At 39.6% G+C, this 14,090-nt stretch overlaps 2 protein-coding genes across 8 annotated transcripts in view; one reads left to right on the top strand and one right to left on the bottom strand.

The window, feature by feature from the left end:
• The window catches only part of IntS10 (integrator complex subunit 10), a 96,505-nt gene that overhangs the window by 78,333 nt on the left and 4,082 nt on the right, over window positions 1-14,090 (bottom strand). For 3 of the 4 annotated variants that reach the window (XM_070095748.1, XM_070095751.1, XM_070095753.1), the window contains exon 2: window positions 257-390. In XM_070095748.1, the coding sequence (XP_069951849.1) occupies window positions 257-269 (13 nt within the window). In that variant the 5' untranslated portion in view covers window positions 270-390. Of the gene's footprint in view, window positions 1-256; window positions 391-2,916; window positions 2,938-14,090 lie in introns of those variants that run through there. The other variant, XM_070095749.1, reaches the window with a different exon arrangement.
• The window catches only part of LOC138851048 (prenylcysteine oxidase 1-like), a 48,699-nt gene continuing 37,602 nt past the window's right edge, over window positions 2,994-14,090 (top strand). The window contains exons 1-2 of one of the 4 annotated variants that reach the window (XM_070095768.1): window positions 2,994-3,184; window positions 8,074-8,191. Coding sequence is in view for 1 of the 4 variants with exons in the window: in XM_070095759.1 (XP_069951860.1) it covers window positions 13,938-14,053 (116 nt within the window). In the remaining 3 variants the exon portion in view is untranslated. Of the gene's footprint in view, window positions 3,185-8,073; window positions 8,192-9,746; window positions 9,773-13,922; window positions 14,054-14,090 lie in introns of those variants that run through there. The other 3 variants (XM_070095765.1, XM_070095766.1, XM_070095759.1) reach the window with 3 other exon arrangements.

The raw sequence follows: 14,090 nt of genomic DNA, 5'->3' as shown, positions 1-14,090 counted from the left end.
GACAGCAATATATTAACCTAATTTTCTTAAAAAATTATAAGGATACAAAACTATAGGTAGTAGGTTGGTAGACAGCAACCACGTGTATAAATTACTACATGTTAAAAGAAAAACTTCTGCTTTCCTGAGTCAGTCTTCCTTGGTGGGAAACAGCCAGTGTGAAAAAAAAATTTTAAAGGCTATGGGTATTCTTAATTTTATTTTACACTCAAATGATATAAAGATATAAATTATTAAAACATACTGAGAATCTCACCTTTAGGAAGCATGTTGAACAGATAAGTAAGGAATGATGTCAGAGTCAGGAGTGCTTTGGCATAGAGCTGACATGATGGTATCTACTTCTTGCCACAACACTGGCTCAGGCAGTCTCTTAATCTGATGAGAGACCTGAATAACAAATGAACTCTTATCATCTACTCACCAAGGGTAAAAAAAATGATAGGATAATGTATGAAGGTTAAACTAGGCTTACCTTGTAAGGAAGAAATTAGACAACTATTTGACTTAAAACATACATAAATTTAACCATTTTAAAAAAAATATATGAATAAGAAAAATGCTAATTTTCATTTATTTTACATTCATGACACTTTGACCATTAGTGAATAAGAAGTTGTCCTCAGAACAGTCCTCATTCTATATGAAACTTCTTCAGATTTTTTTTACAGCACAATGTGTAATTCAAATTCAAATCAAATGACCACTGAATCAAATATTTGTATCAGATTCACAATATATACAGAAAGATATCAAAATATTTATAGAAGGGTAACAGAAGAACTTACAGCAGAGTACAGTAGGGCCCTGCTTTACGGCATTTTGCCTTACAGCGTTCCGCTAATACGGCAATTTCAAATTATGACCAAAATTTGCTATACGGCAAGTGGTCTTTCAAATACGGCGTCCCCACCCAGTTTGTTTATATTCTTCGTGAGCACATCTATTATGTCTGGAAACTTTCCAAAATTTCAAGTGTTTTAAAGTTATTGCATATTTTATGTGTACTCTGATAATTATGCTCATGTGTACCTGTACCTAAATATACTTACACAGTGTGCTGGTGTGTAGGTACACACTAAAATCACTAAGTCTCTCTCTACTCACGACAGCCTTCCACCAAGCATAAGGGGAATTACCAATAAACCCCTGGCTGCCTTCAAGAGAGAGCTGGACAGATACCTAAAGCCAGTGCCGGATCAGCCGGGCTGTGGTTCGTACATTGGACTGCGTGCGGCCAGCAGTAACAGCCTGATTGATCAGGCCCTGATCCACCAGGAGGCCTGGTCGTGGACCAGGCCGCGGGGGCGTCGACCCCCGGAATAACCTCCAGGTAGATAAGAACATAAGAATGGAGGAACACTGCAGAAGGCCTACTGGCCCATGCGAGGCAGGTCCTTATCAAAACGACCTCTACTTTAAGCTACCCAAGAAATAACTCCCGTACCCAATGATACCAATCAAACCCAGCCCCTCCCACTCATATATTTGTCCAGTCTCTTCTTAAAGCTACCCAAGGTCCTAGCCTCTATCACCCCACTGGGAAGACTGTTCCACGCATCTACAACTCTGTTAGAAAACCAGTACTTACCTATGTCCTTTCTAAATCTAAATTTATCCAACTTAAATCCATTATTTCTGGTTCTTACCTGGTTCGACACCCTCAGTACTTTATTAATCTCCCTTTTTTATGCCCGTCATCCACTTATACACTTCAATGATATCTCCCCTCATTCTACGCCTCTCCAGAGAGTGGAGATTTAAGGCTTTAAGTCTCATACGGGAGGTTCCTTACACAGTAAAAGATACATTGCATATAGTAAGAAAAGTCACTTAATATGTAAAGCATTTCGGGCAAACCATTCCTAAAACTTACTACATACTACTTAATTCTAGTCTTAGCACATAATTATAGACAATGAGTGGCAGAACAGGATCAATAATTTCTTCAATTATATGGCAGTTGCGATTAAAAAAAATAGGTAGTAGGAGTAGATTTGCTGTTGAAAAGGAATTTACATTAGTAAGTTTATTCAGGTATACACAAATATGGTTACATAGATTATCATACATAGCAGCATATGTGTAGAGAACCCAGGATAACTCAAAAAAGTCAAAGTGACATACATCTATTTCCATTGGGGTCCTCCTCATTTCGTGGAGTACAAAATGTTGAAAATGACAAAATGAACGTATTAATTTAGTTCTCATTAATATATATCATTTAACTAAAGTACAGTGTAGGGAGTGGTAGAATTATGATGACAATAACTCCTCATTAAATCCGGTGTACCTCCTTGCCAAGCCCCAGCAGAGCGAGACGCCTACATCCCCAACTGAGTTAAGTAACCTGCCTCCCACCAAAGACCGTCTTTAATTAATAATATAATATCTTTATTTACTACAAGTACATGTACATAGGCCTAGTTGACATCAATGACATACTACTATATAGAAAGCCCCTTGTTATGCAGAGCATAAGATAAGATAAGATAAGATTTCGTTCGGATTTTTAACCCCGGAGGGTTAGCCACCCAGGATAACCCAAGAAAGTCAGTGCGTCATCGAGGACTGTCTAACTTATTTCCATTGGGGTCCTTAATCTTGTCCCCCAGGATGCGACCCACACCAGTCGACTAACACCCAGGTACCTATTTGCTGCTAGGTGAACAGGACAACAGGTGTAAGGAAACGTGTCAAATGTTTCCACCCGCCGGGAATCGAACCCGGGCCCTCCGTGTGTGAAGCGGGAGCTTTAGCCACCAGACCACCGGGCATTTTGGGCAAATTAGGTCAGTTTTGTCCCAGGATGCAACCCACACCAGTCGACTAACACCCAGGTACCCATTTTACTGATGGGTGAACGGGGATGGCAGGTGTCTTATGGAAACACGTCGTAATGTTATCCAGCCGTACCGGGGATTCCATCTTCGGACCTCAGTGTGTGAGCTGAGTGCGCTAGCGAGGCAACTATGGGACACCGTTAAAGAATTATCCGCAGAACGGAAAAATGGAGCTGGCTAAAAATAAGCCGATGACTAGGTGCTCCTCCTGTAAAATGCCCGGCAGACAAAATAGACGAGGAAAAGCGTCCCAGAGAGAACGGAAGAAATTTGTCACTGATACTCAGGCGAAAGAGACGTCCACAACCAACCAAGGCTGGAGCAGAAGCCCTACTTTGAAGGTGTGTTTATTGTTGCTGTTACAGATGGTGTTGAGGGTTGTTAAGAGTCACAGAAGTTTACGCCTTGACCGCTGATGCCGACTTAAGATTTTGCTTGTGTTCTAGTTAAGGGGCAGCATAGGAAGGTGTACTCTTCTGTAGCTTCCCCTGCTGTGTGGACTTTATATATTGCTCAAAATCAAGGATTAAAGTATATCCCAAATCTGGGAAAATTAAAAGAATGGAATAAGTGATATTAGCAAATGAGGGTGGATCTCCAAGCTTAAAACTTGAGCAGCGAGAGATGTGTTAAGATATTATAAGGACCCCAACAGATATAGTCACTGACTTTTTTTTTTGAGAGGTTGATCCTAGGTAATTTACACTATATATGATAATTGTACTTGTGTACCTGTGTCTAAATAAACTTACACATAATTATTAGTGTGGAAAATACTGTATATATTTTCCAGAAATTCAGTATTTATATGTTAATAATATTTATGTCATAGAAAACGGAAAGCCTGCGTCTGCGCAGAGGGGACTCGCCAAGATGGCGAGTGACTCTCCCCTCTGTTTTCTATGACATAAATATTATTAAATACAGTATGGCCATCTATTTACATATAACTACGTACTGTATTTCTGGAAAATATATACAGTATTTTCCACAGGTTCTATGTCAACCCTCACTGGGCTGTTACATCACTAGACAGGAATATTAGTCATTTTTGTATAGCTGATGTACAGAAAGGAATACAATCTCAAATTTATATTTTTATAAAAACAAATTAGTTATAGCTGGGTAGCAATCTCTAGGATGACAGTTTATTTGGTGACAGTCGATGCAAAATGTGGATACAACCTCAACATTTCAGATCTTATCAATAACAATGAAGTGTTTCGCCATATCCAGTAAAGTTTAGATGGAAGTGTCTCTGAAAGGTTTAAAGTTTGGAGCCCAGCTCTGTGGGTTTGGGCAATGGTGTCCTCCTGGCCAAACTGTGAACTCTTGTTCCTACTTATTTTGCAAAGGAATATCTTTCCCCATTTTCTTCATTGCCCAGCTTTAGAGATTTCTTTGCCAGGCAAGCCTTGGCGTAGGGATATCTTGCTCTCATTTTGGACTGGTGACAAATTTCCCCCATTCTTCCTGTGAAGCTCATCTCCAACTCCCTTAGAACATTAATTACTCGTCTTGTCCCATTGTATTTCTATTGTAACAAAGTAACTTCCTGTATCTTCATCTCTATTCAGACACTCCATACAGCTGAAGACATTTAATCTGCAACAACTCATACTTTTAAAATTGTACCTTTCGTACATTAGCCGTCTTTTTTATTGTACATTTAATATAGTTACCTACTTAAGAAATCCTACTTAACTGAAAATCATTGAATCAGTTTGAAATATTAAATAAGTAAGTTCATTCAGGTATACACAAATAGTTACGTAGATTATGATACATAGCATAAATATCTCCTTTTTGAACATTTAAGAAATCATACTCAATAATCTACGTCTAGTCAGGCACAAAAGAAGGCCAATACCATGCGGTTTGAGCTCAAGTTCCAAGTAGTTCACTAGCATAGTCCCGGCCCGGTTCTTGTCCATGAAGTGACCCAGCATGTGGTGCATATCCTAAGTAGTCTTTAAGTACTGGTATTAGTTTGGCCGAAAGGCATTACATAAGTGGTTTCCTTTTGTGCCAATTTTTATTACATACAAACTACATTATCTTTGTACTGCATAAATGAGAATTTGATTTTGAATATTAGCTTCACAGGAAGTGCACCATTCATCAGCTCAATTGTCCCACTTTGCGGATATATTTATTTATTTATTTATTTATTTAAAAATTTGTGCACACATACAGAGGTACAAAAAATACAGAAAAGAGCAGTATGCCAAAGCCACTTATACTATGCATAGCATTACGGGCTGGCTTAAAATTAACTTAAGATGAACTAAGCAATGATGACATCGGTGCTAAAACTTTAATGTAAACAGATTACTATAAAGCACAAGTGAGTATTACAAAGACAGGTCATATGGTTGTATGCATTGTTGTACATTCAGTAGAATGGAGTATTCTGTTAGGTAGTGTATTTAAAAAATAATAAAGTTAGATTGGGTTTTAGGTTTAACATTTATGTGATATAATTGTGAGAAACATTTAAGATATACAATTTATAAGGTTCAGTTATTCAGTATTTATTTGGTTTTGGGTGAGTAAGTGATCTTTTAGAAGAGACTTGAATTTATAAACAGGTAGTGTTTCTTTTATATTTACAGGTAATGAGTTCCAGATTTTAGGGCCTTTTATGTGCATTGAGTTTTTGCATAGTGTGAGGTGGACACGAGGAACATCAAAGAGTGATCTGTGCCTTGTGTTATGGTCATGTGTTCTGTTGAGGTTGGCAAGGAGATGTTTGAGGGGAGGGTTAATATCAGAGTTAAGTGTTCTATGTATGTAATAGGTGCAGTAATAAGTATGAATGTTTTGTATGGTGAATAGGTTTAGTGAATTGAATATTGGTGGAGTGTGCTGCCTATAGTGAGAATTTGTTATCATTCTAACTGCAGCCTTTTGTTGGGTAATTAGTGGTCTGAGATGGTTACTTGTTGTTGAGCCCCATGCACAAATTCCATAGGTGAGATAGGGGTAAATAAGAGAGTGATATAGGGCCAGGAGGGCTGACTGTGGAGCATAGTACCGTATCTTCGATAGTATGCCTACAGTCTTGGAAATTTTCTTAGAAATTTGTTGTATATGTGTATGAAATTTGAGTCTATTATCAAGGTGGATTCCTAAGAATTTTCCCTCTGTTAGCTTTGTGATAGGTGATCCGTTTATCATTATGTTAAGAGGGACATCTGTAGCTCTGTTACCAAACTGAATGAAGTAGGTTTTGTCAATGTTTAGTGTAAGTTTGTTAGTCCTCATCCAGGTAGATATTTTCTGTAATTCTGTATTTACAGTATTGGCTAGCGTGACTGGGCTCGGGTGGGAGAAGACGTATGTAGTGTCATCTGCAAATAGTGTGGGTTTGAGTAATTGTGAAGCATTTGGTAGGTCATTTATGTACTATAACAGTTTTAAACAGCCGGTTTCTGAACTCAGGTTAGAGTGTGAATGTCCGGCTCTGGTTGGGCTTGACAAGGAAGGGATCACATGGCTTGCTTGGGAACTTGTTTCTTTTTTTATTCATCGCTTAACTTTGGTCAATATATCTTCCCCGTAGATGTTCCATAACTCCTTCATTAGCGCAGTCAGCTCACACACTGAGGTCCGGAGATCGAATCTCCTCCGGTACGGCTGAAAAATATTAGAGACGTTTCCATAAGACACCTGCAGTCTTTGTTTACCCATCAGTCTAAACTGGGTACCTGGATGTTAGTCGACTGGTGTGGGTCGCATCCTGGGACAAATGACCAAATTTGCCCGAAATGTTCAGCATAGCAAGCGGCTTTCTATATAGTATTCAAATTCAAATTCAAATTCAAAGTTTATTCTCTATAAGGATTACAATGCTGAGTTTACAGAAATTTGGTTATTGTGTGGTTTACATGTAGTAAAATTGTGATTACAGAGTGTACCACTAGAACGCTTAGCATGACTAGGCATTTCGGGCATACTTAGTTTTATTCTTAATTGTAAAATATTACAGGTAAGTTGGTATTATGGCTAAGTGACTAAATACTAGTTTGTAAGTTTAGCAATGTGAATGCTTTTGTTTTGGCACAGTACATAGTTTCAGTATTGGAGTATCATAGGATTCATTATTTTAAGATTGAGATTAATATTTCTGTTTATGGTCAAATGGGTGAGTGAGTGTAAGTGTGAACCACCAGGTGGTATTCGTGTAGTTAGTTGACGGGGTGTATCAGGGAGATAAGATGTTTTCTAATGGTAATTTTGAAGGTGATGAATGTGTCTGCAGTTCTAGAGTTCTCAGGTAGGGTATTCCAGATTTTAGGGCCTTTGACATACATTGATTTTTTGTAAAGGTTCAGTCGGACACGGGGAATGTCGTAGAGATGTTTGTGTCTGGTGTTATGCCTGTGGGTTCTGTCACAACTATCAAGAAAGCGTTTTAGGTCAAGGTTGATATTAGAGTTTAAGGCCCTGTAGATGTAGATTGCACAGTAGTAAGTGTGGATGTACTGAACTGGGAGTGGGTTTAGGTCTATGAAGAGTGGGGGGGGTGTGTTGCCAGGGATGGGATTTAGTGATTATTCTTACTGCAGCTTTTTGTTGGGTTATTATTGGCTTTAGGTGAGTTGCTGCAGTTGATCCCCAAGCACAAATAGCATAGGTGAGGTATGGATAAATAAGTGAGTGGTATAGTGTGAGAAGGGCATTTCGCAGCACGTAGTATCGTATCTTGGAGAGGATCCCAACCGTTTTGGATACTTTTTTGGTTATATACTGGATATGGGTGCTGAAATTCAGGTTGTTGTCAAGGTATAAGCCTAGGAATTTGCCCCCATTATTTCTGGTAATTAGTGTGTTGTCAATCTTAATGTTAATTTGTGCATCTCCTGCTCTGCTACCAAACATAATATAGTAGGTTTTGTCAGTGTTAAGCGTAAGTTTATTGGCTGTCATCCAAGTCGATATTTTAATCAGCTCCTCATTCACAATGGTGTTGAGGGTGGCAAGATTAGGGTGAGAGATGACATAAATCGTGTCATCAGCAAATTTAGTTTAATATGTTTATTATGCACCCCATACCCATCCTGTGGGCGGTAGTCAAAAGATTACAGAGGTACATAATTGGTCCAGGGACTGGACTCCAAAGTTTTGATAGCTGAGCAAGTTACAGAGGTAATGAACTCACAATTTACAAAGGTAATGAACTCACAATTTACAAAGGTAATGAGGGTAATGAGAGAATGGGTTTCAGGTGTTGGGATACGTTTGGAAGGTCATTGATGTATATGAGGAAGAGCAGGGGACCAAGGACACTTCCCTGCGGAACTCCAGTATCAAGTGGCCGTGTTGCTGATGCTGTGTCTTTAATGGTGACATACTGATACCTATTAGTAATGTAAGATTTGAAATAAGCAAGCGCATGGCCTCTTATACCGTAATGATCAAGTTTGTGGAGTAGGATGTCGTGGTCTACTGTGTCAAAAGCTTTTCTTAGGTCAATAAAAATTCCTAGTGGATATTCCTTATTTTCCAATTCAAATTCAAATTCAAATTCAAATTTTATTCTTTATAAGGATTACAATGCTGAGTTTACAGAAATTTGGTTATTGTTTGGTTTACATGTATGTAGTATGTCATTGATGTCAGCTAGGACTGTATACCCTGTACATGACCACCCTAGAAAATGCCATGCCCATATGACAACAGGAAAATGCAAACTCCCTTCCTGTAAGCTTTTTCACCCTGAAATGTGTACCTCTTCAGTACAGGAAAGACTGTGCTATAACTTAAATTGCCAGGCACACCATCTAAAGGGGACAAAAAGATACAAAACATCCAGGCCATGGGAAAACCTGGGTAGCCACAGCCACTCAAGAGGGAGAGGTTTTTTTTAGTGCCAGGAAGGAAAAAACTGGCAGGAAATGGCAGAAATCGTACACCAAATCCAGTCATTCCTGGAGTGGAACCACAGTCGATGGCCTCCACTCCAAACCAACAGATACAGATACTAATGCCGGAAAAAAATCCCCCCTCCCAGTACCAACAATACCACCAGTTCGATGACATTCTTCTTTGCAAATATACAGGGTCTAAAGCCAGCAACAAACAACAAAATACCTTTCATCCGTGGACTGCTTGCAGAGGCAAATGCAATGTTCGCGGCTTTCACTGAGACCCACATAAAGGATCACTTGGACAACGAAATATGGATCCCAGGTTACAACCTATACAGATGTGACAGAGTGAACAGACAAAAGGGGGGGGGGTTGGCCTGTACATTGCAGAGTCACTTGTTTGCACAGAACTGCTTAATGCCTCAAATGATGTAGTGGAAGTTTTAGCAGTAAAGGTCGAGAACCAAAACCTAGTCATTGTGTTAGTCTACAAGCCTCCGGATGCAACGTCCCAGCAATTCCAGGAACAGCTGTTAAAAATTGACCACTGTCTGGAAAATCTTCCAGCTCCTGCACCCAACATCTTGCTCCTGGGGGATTTCAACTTAAGGCACCTAAAATGGAGGAATATAGCAAATAATATTGTTGCAGTAATAACACCAGGAGGCAGCTCTGATGAAAACTCACTCACACGAGCTTTTAAATCTCTGCACAAAATTCAATGTAAACCAGCAAATAATAGAGCCTACTAGACTGGAGAATACACTAGACCTCATCTTCACTAACAATGATGATCTGATAAGAAATGTCACCATCCCTGACCAGCCGGGCTGTGGCTCGTACTTTGGTTTGCGTGCAGCCAGCAGCAACAGCCTGGTTGATCAGGCTCTGATCCACCAGGGGGCCTGGTCACAGACCGGGCCGCGGGGGCGTTGACCCCCGGAACTCTCTCCAGGTAAACTCCAGGTAGTAAATAAAGATATTATTATATAATTACCTCGGTCAGTCGGGGTCAATACTGCGCGTTACATCTGTGGCCCTTACAAACCCAACAAGGTGATGGAATTTCGAGACTTAGTTTTCAGTCTTTTTTTTCACTTAATTCTCGTTAAATAGGGGTCAACGTGGATTAATATTATTATTATAATCAAAAGGAAGCGCTAAAAGGGTGAACATGGAGTTAAAGTACTCGTGCATTAGATTATGTAAAATACCAGCACATTATGTGTATCTTCTCTCGAGAGGTTTCTTGATGCTGGTAAGATAAGATTTTCTTCGGATTTTTAACCCCGGAGGGTTAGCCTCCCAGGATAACCCAAGAAAATCAGTGCGTCATCGAGGACTGTAACTTATTTCCATTGGGGTCCTTAATCTTGTCCCCCAGGATGCGACCCACACCAGTCGACTAACACCCAGGTACCTATTTGCTGCTAGGTGAACGGGACGACAGATGAAAGGAAACACGTCGAATTGTTTCCACCCACCAGGAATCGAACCCGGGCCCTCCGTGTGTGAAGCGAGAGCATTAGCCACCGGGCCTGGAGTTTACCTGGATAGAGTTCCGGGGGTCAACGCCCCCGCGGCCCGGTCTGTGACCAGGCCTCCTGGTTGATCAGAGCCTGATCAACCAGGCTGTTGCTGCTGGCTGCACGCAAACCAACGTACGAGCCACAGCCCGGCTGATCAGGAACTGACTTTAGGTGCTTGTCCAGTGCCAGCTTGAAGACTGCCAGGGGTCTGTTGGTAATCCCCCTTATGTGTGCTGGGAGGCAGTTGAACAGTCTCGGGCCCCTGACACTTATTGTATGGTCTCTTAACGTGCTAGTGACACCCCTGCTTTTCATTGGGGGGATGTTGCATCGTCTGCCAAGTCTTTTGCTTTCGTAGTGAGTGATTTTCGTGTGCAAGTTTGGTACTAGTCCCTCTAGGATTTTCCAGGTGTATATAATCATGTATCTCTCCCTCCTGTGTTCCAGGGAATACAGGTTCTTGATCCAAGGAATTGGACCCGACTTCCCTTTCCTTGGATTGACCCTTAATGCCTCCCATTTTCCCGGGCATTTTACGACTACGGATTTAGCGTTCCCCATGAAAACATTAATATGTATACCCTGGCAACAGTTATTAAGCTAACAACCCATCCCGCTAACTGCTGTCACACTCACATGGGGTTTGTATCCCCTTGCTAAGTTAGGTTGGGTTAAGTTAGGTTACAATGAAAAACCTTAAATATAAAGTAAAAGATGATAAAGTCAGTCACATGAACAGAAAACGAACAGCCACTGAGAGGTGGCTTATGTTAAAAGTCATATTTCAACTAGGTTTAGCGCTTCCTTTTGATTATAATAATAATCAAGGCTGTTAACATCCTTGAAGAGTTGAACTCTATAAATGGTTTAGAAAAACCTACAGAGAAGAATGGTGAAAGAAGAGTAGTTTGAGGTAATCAGTTCCTCAGCTTGGAGTCAATGTGTTCAGTCCATCAATCTGGATAAAAGTACAGCATATACGTACACAGAGAAGGGGCTTATATACTGCAGACAAGTGAGGCGAAGCAGTGATAGGGGGTATCAGTGGAAAAATCCGCTAGTGGAAGTAGGTCATACCTATAGGTTAGACAAGATTCCAGTAGGTCATGTCTGTAAGTTAGACAAGATCCCAGTAGGTCATGCCTATAGATTAGAAAAGATCCCAGTAGGTCATGCCTATAGGTTGGACAAGATCCCAGTAGGTCATGCCTATAGGTTAGACAAGATCCCAGTAGGTATGCCTATAGGAGCTGTATAGTCCTTGTGGCTTAGCGCTTCTTTTTGATTATAATAATAATAATAATAATGCCTATAGGTTAGACAAGATCCCAGTAGGTCATACCTATAGGTTAGACAAGATCCCAGTAGGTCATGCCTGTAGGTTAGACAAGATCCCAGTAGGTCATCATGCCTATAGGTTAGACAAGATCCCAGTAGGTCATGTCTATAGGTTAGACAAGATCCCAGGTCATGCCTATAGGTTGAACAAGATCCCAATAGGTCATGCCTATAGGTTGGACAAGATCCCAATAGGTCATGCCTATAGGTTAGACAAGACCTCAGGATGTTCCTGTATCTGACAGAATTGTATAAATATTTTACAGAAGTGGCAGGTTGATAAATGAGACACGTACAACATTTGGATATCCATTTACAACATGATACCAATTTACAAAGTAGGATATAAACTCTTGGTTTCAAATAGAGCAATTAGCAATTCTAAGCAACATTGAAACATATACTTTGTTAACCAAATCTCAACATTGTTTTACAAAGGGAGTTTAGCTCTTTTATTATGTAAATTCTCCAGTATTCAGTGGATTGTGGAATGGAGAGACACTCATATTTTAGACAAATAGGATCAAAATTATTTTTTTGGTAGTTATATGTAGACTTAAGTAAGGCCTTCAGTAATTTCACACAGAGGAACAATGAAGAAATGGTATAGGAGAAATTATCTCCTAGATGGAATCATGGCTGACCAGTAGACAACAGTGTACATAAATGGGGAGAAATTAGAATGGGGGCCCATTACAAGTGATGTGCCATAGAGGACAGTATTGGGACCCCTTGTTTAAAATAGACATACAGATGAGGGAGTAAATAGAGGTATAGGCAGGCCTGCCCCCACTTCACAGTGTTTTGCTAATAAAGCAGCTTTCAATTATACCCATTCTTCATTGATTCAGACTTCCTGCAATAAATATATTCACCATTCACTATAATCTGAGGATAAAAATGCTTTAAGGTAAATAATGTGTGTACTGTATATGCATTTTTTAGGCCTAGCTATATTGCTCACTTACTATATGAGTGTAAACATATCAGGCTTTGAGTATATGCATTTGAAAGCGGAAAAAAGGCTATGATTCACTTTATTTATTTATTTATTTATTTATTTATTTCCAATTTGTGCACACATACAGAGGTACAAAAAAAATACAGATAAGAGCAGTATGCCAAAGCCACTTATACTATGCATAGCATTACGGGCTGGCTTAAAATTAACTTAAGATTAACTAAGCAATGATTATTATTATTATTATAATCAAAAAGAAGCGCTAAGCCACAAGGACTATACAGCGCTGCTACTAAGCAATGATGAAATCAGTGATAAAACATTAATGTAAACAGATAACTATAAAGCACAAGTGAGTATTACAAAGACAGGTCATATGGTTGCATTCAGTTAGGTAGTGATTCTGTTAGGTAGTGTATTTAAAAAATAATAAAGTTAGATTGGGTTTTAGGTTTAACATTTATGTGATATAATTGTGAGAAACATTTAAGATATACAATTTATAATGTTCAGTTATTCAGTATTTATTTGGTTTTGGGTGAGTAAGTAATCTTTGAGAAGAGACTTGAATTTATAAACAGGTTGTGTTTCTTTTATATTTACAGGTAATGAATTCCAGATTTTAGGGCCTTTTATGTGCATTGAGTTTTTGCATAGTGTGAGATGGACACGAGGAACATCAAAGAGTGATCTGTGCCTTGTGTTATGATCATGTGTTCTGTTGAGGTTGGCAAGGAGATGTTTGAGGGGAGGGTTAATATCAGAGTTAAGTGTTCTATGTATGTAATAGGTGCAGTAATAAGTATGGATGTTTTGTATGGTGAGTAGGTTTAGTGTATTGAATATTGGTGGAGTGTGCTGCCTGTAGTGAGAATTTGTTATCATTCTAACTGCAGCCTTTTGTTGGGTAATTAGTGGTCTGAGATGGTTAATTGTTGTTGAGCCCCATGCACAAATTCCATAGGTGAGATAGGGGTAAATAAGAGAGTGATATAGGGCCAGGAGGGCTGACTGTGGAACATAGTACCGTATCTTCGATAGTATGCCTACAGTCTTGGAAATTTTCTTAGAAATTTGATGTATATGTGTATGAAATTTGAGTCTATTATCAAGGTGGATTCCTAAGAATTTTCCCTCTGTTAGTTTTGTGATAGGTGATCCATTTATCATTATGTTAAGAGGGACATCTGTAGCTCTGTTACCAAACTGAATGAAGTAGGTTTTGTCAATGTTTAGTGTAAGTTTGTTAGTCCTCATCCAGGTAGATATTTTCTGTAATTCGGTATTTACAGTATTGGCTAGCGTGACTGGGCTCGGGTGAGAGAAGACGTATGTAGTGTCATCTGCAAATAGTGTGGGTTTGAGTAATTGCGAAGCATTTGGAAGGTCATTTATGTATAGGAGAAAGAGAAGAGGGCCAAGGACACTTCCCTGTGGGACACCAACTGTAATTGGTTGTGCAGAAGAGTTTGCCCCATTTGCGTACACATATTGGCTTCTGTTGCTGAGGTAAGACTTGAGGTAGTTGAGGGAGTGCCCTCTTATA

The sequence above is a fragment of the Cherax quadricarinatus genome, chromosome 51 (assembly GCF_038502225.1).
Source record: "Cherax quadricarinatus isolate ZL_2023a chromosome 51, ASM3850222v1, whole genome shotgun sequence".
Lineage (NCBI taxonomy): Eukaryota > Metazoa > Arthropoda > Malacostraca > Decapoda > Parastacidae > Cherax > Cherax quadricarinatus.
This window is presented reverse-complemented; position numbering and strand designations above follow the sequence as displayed.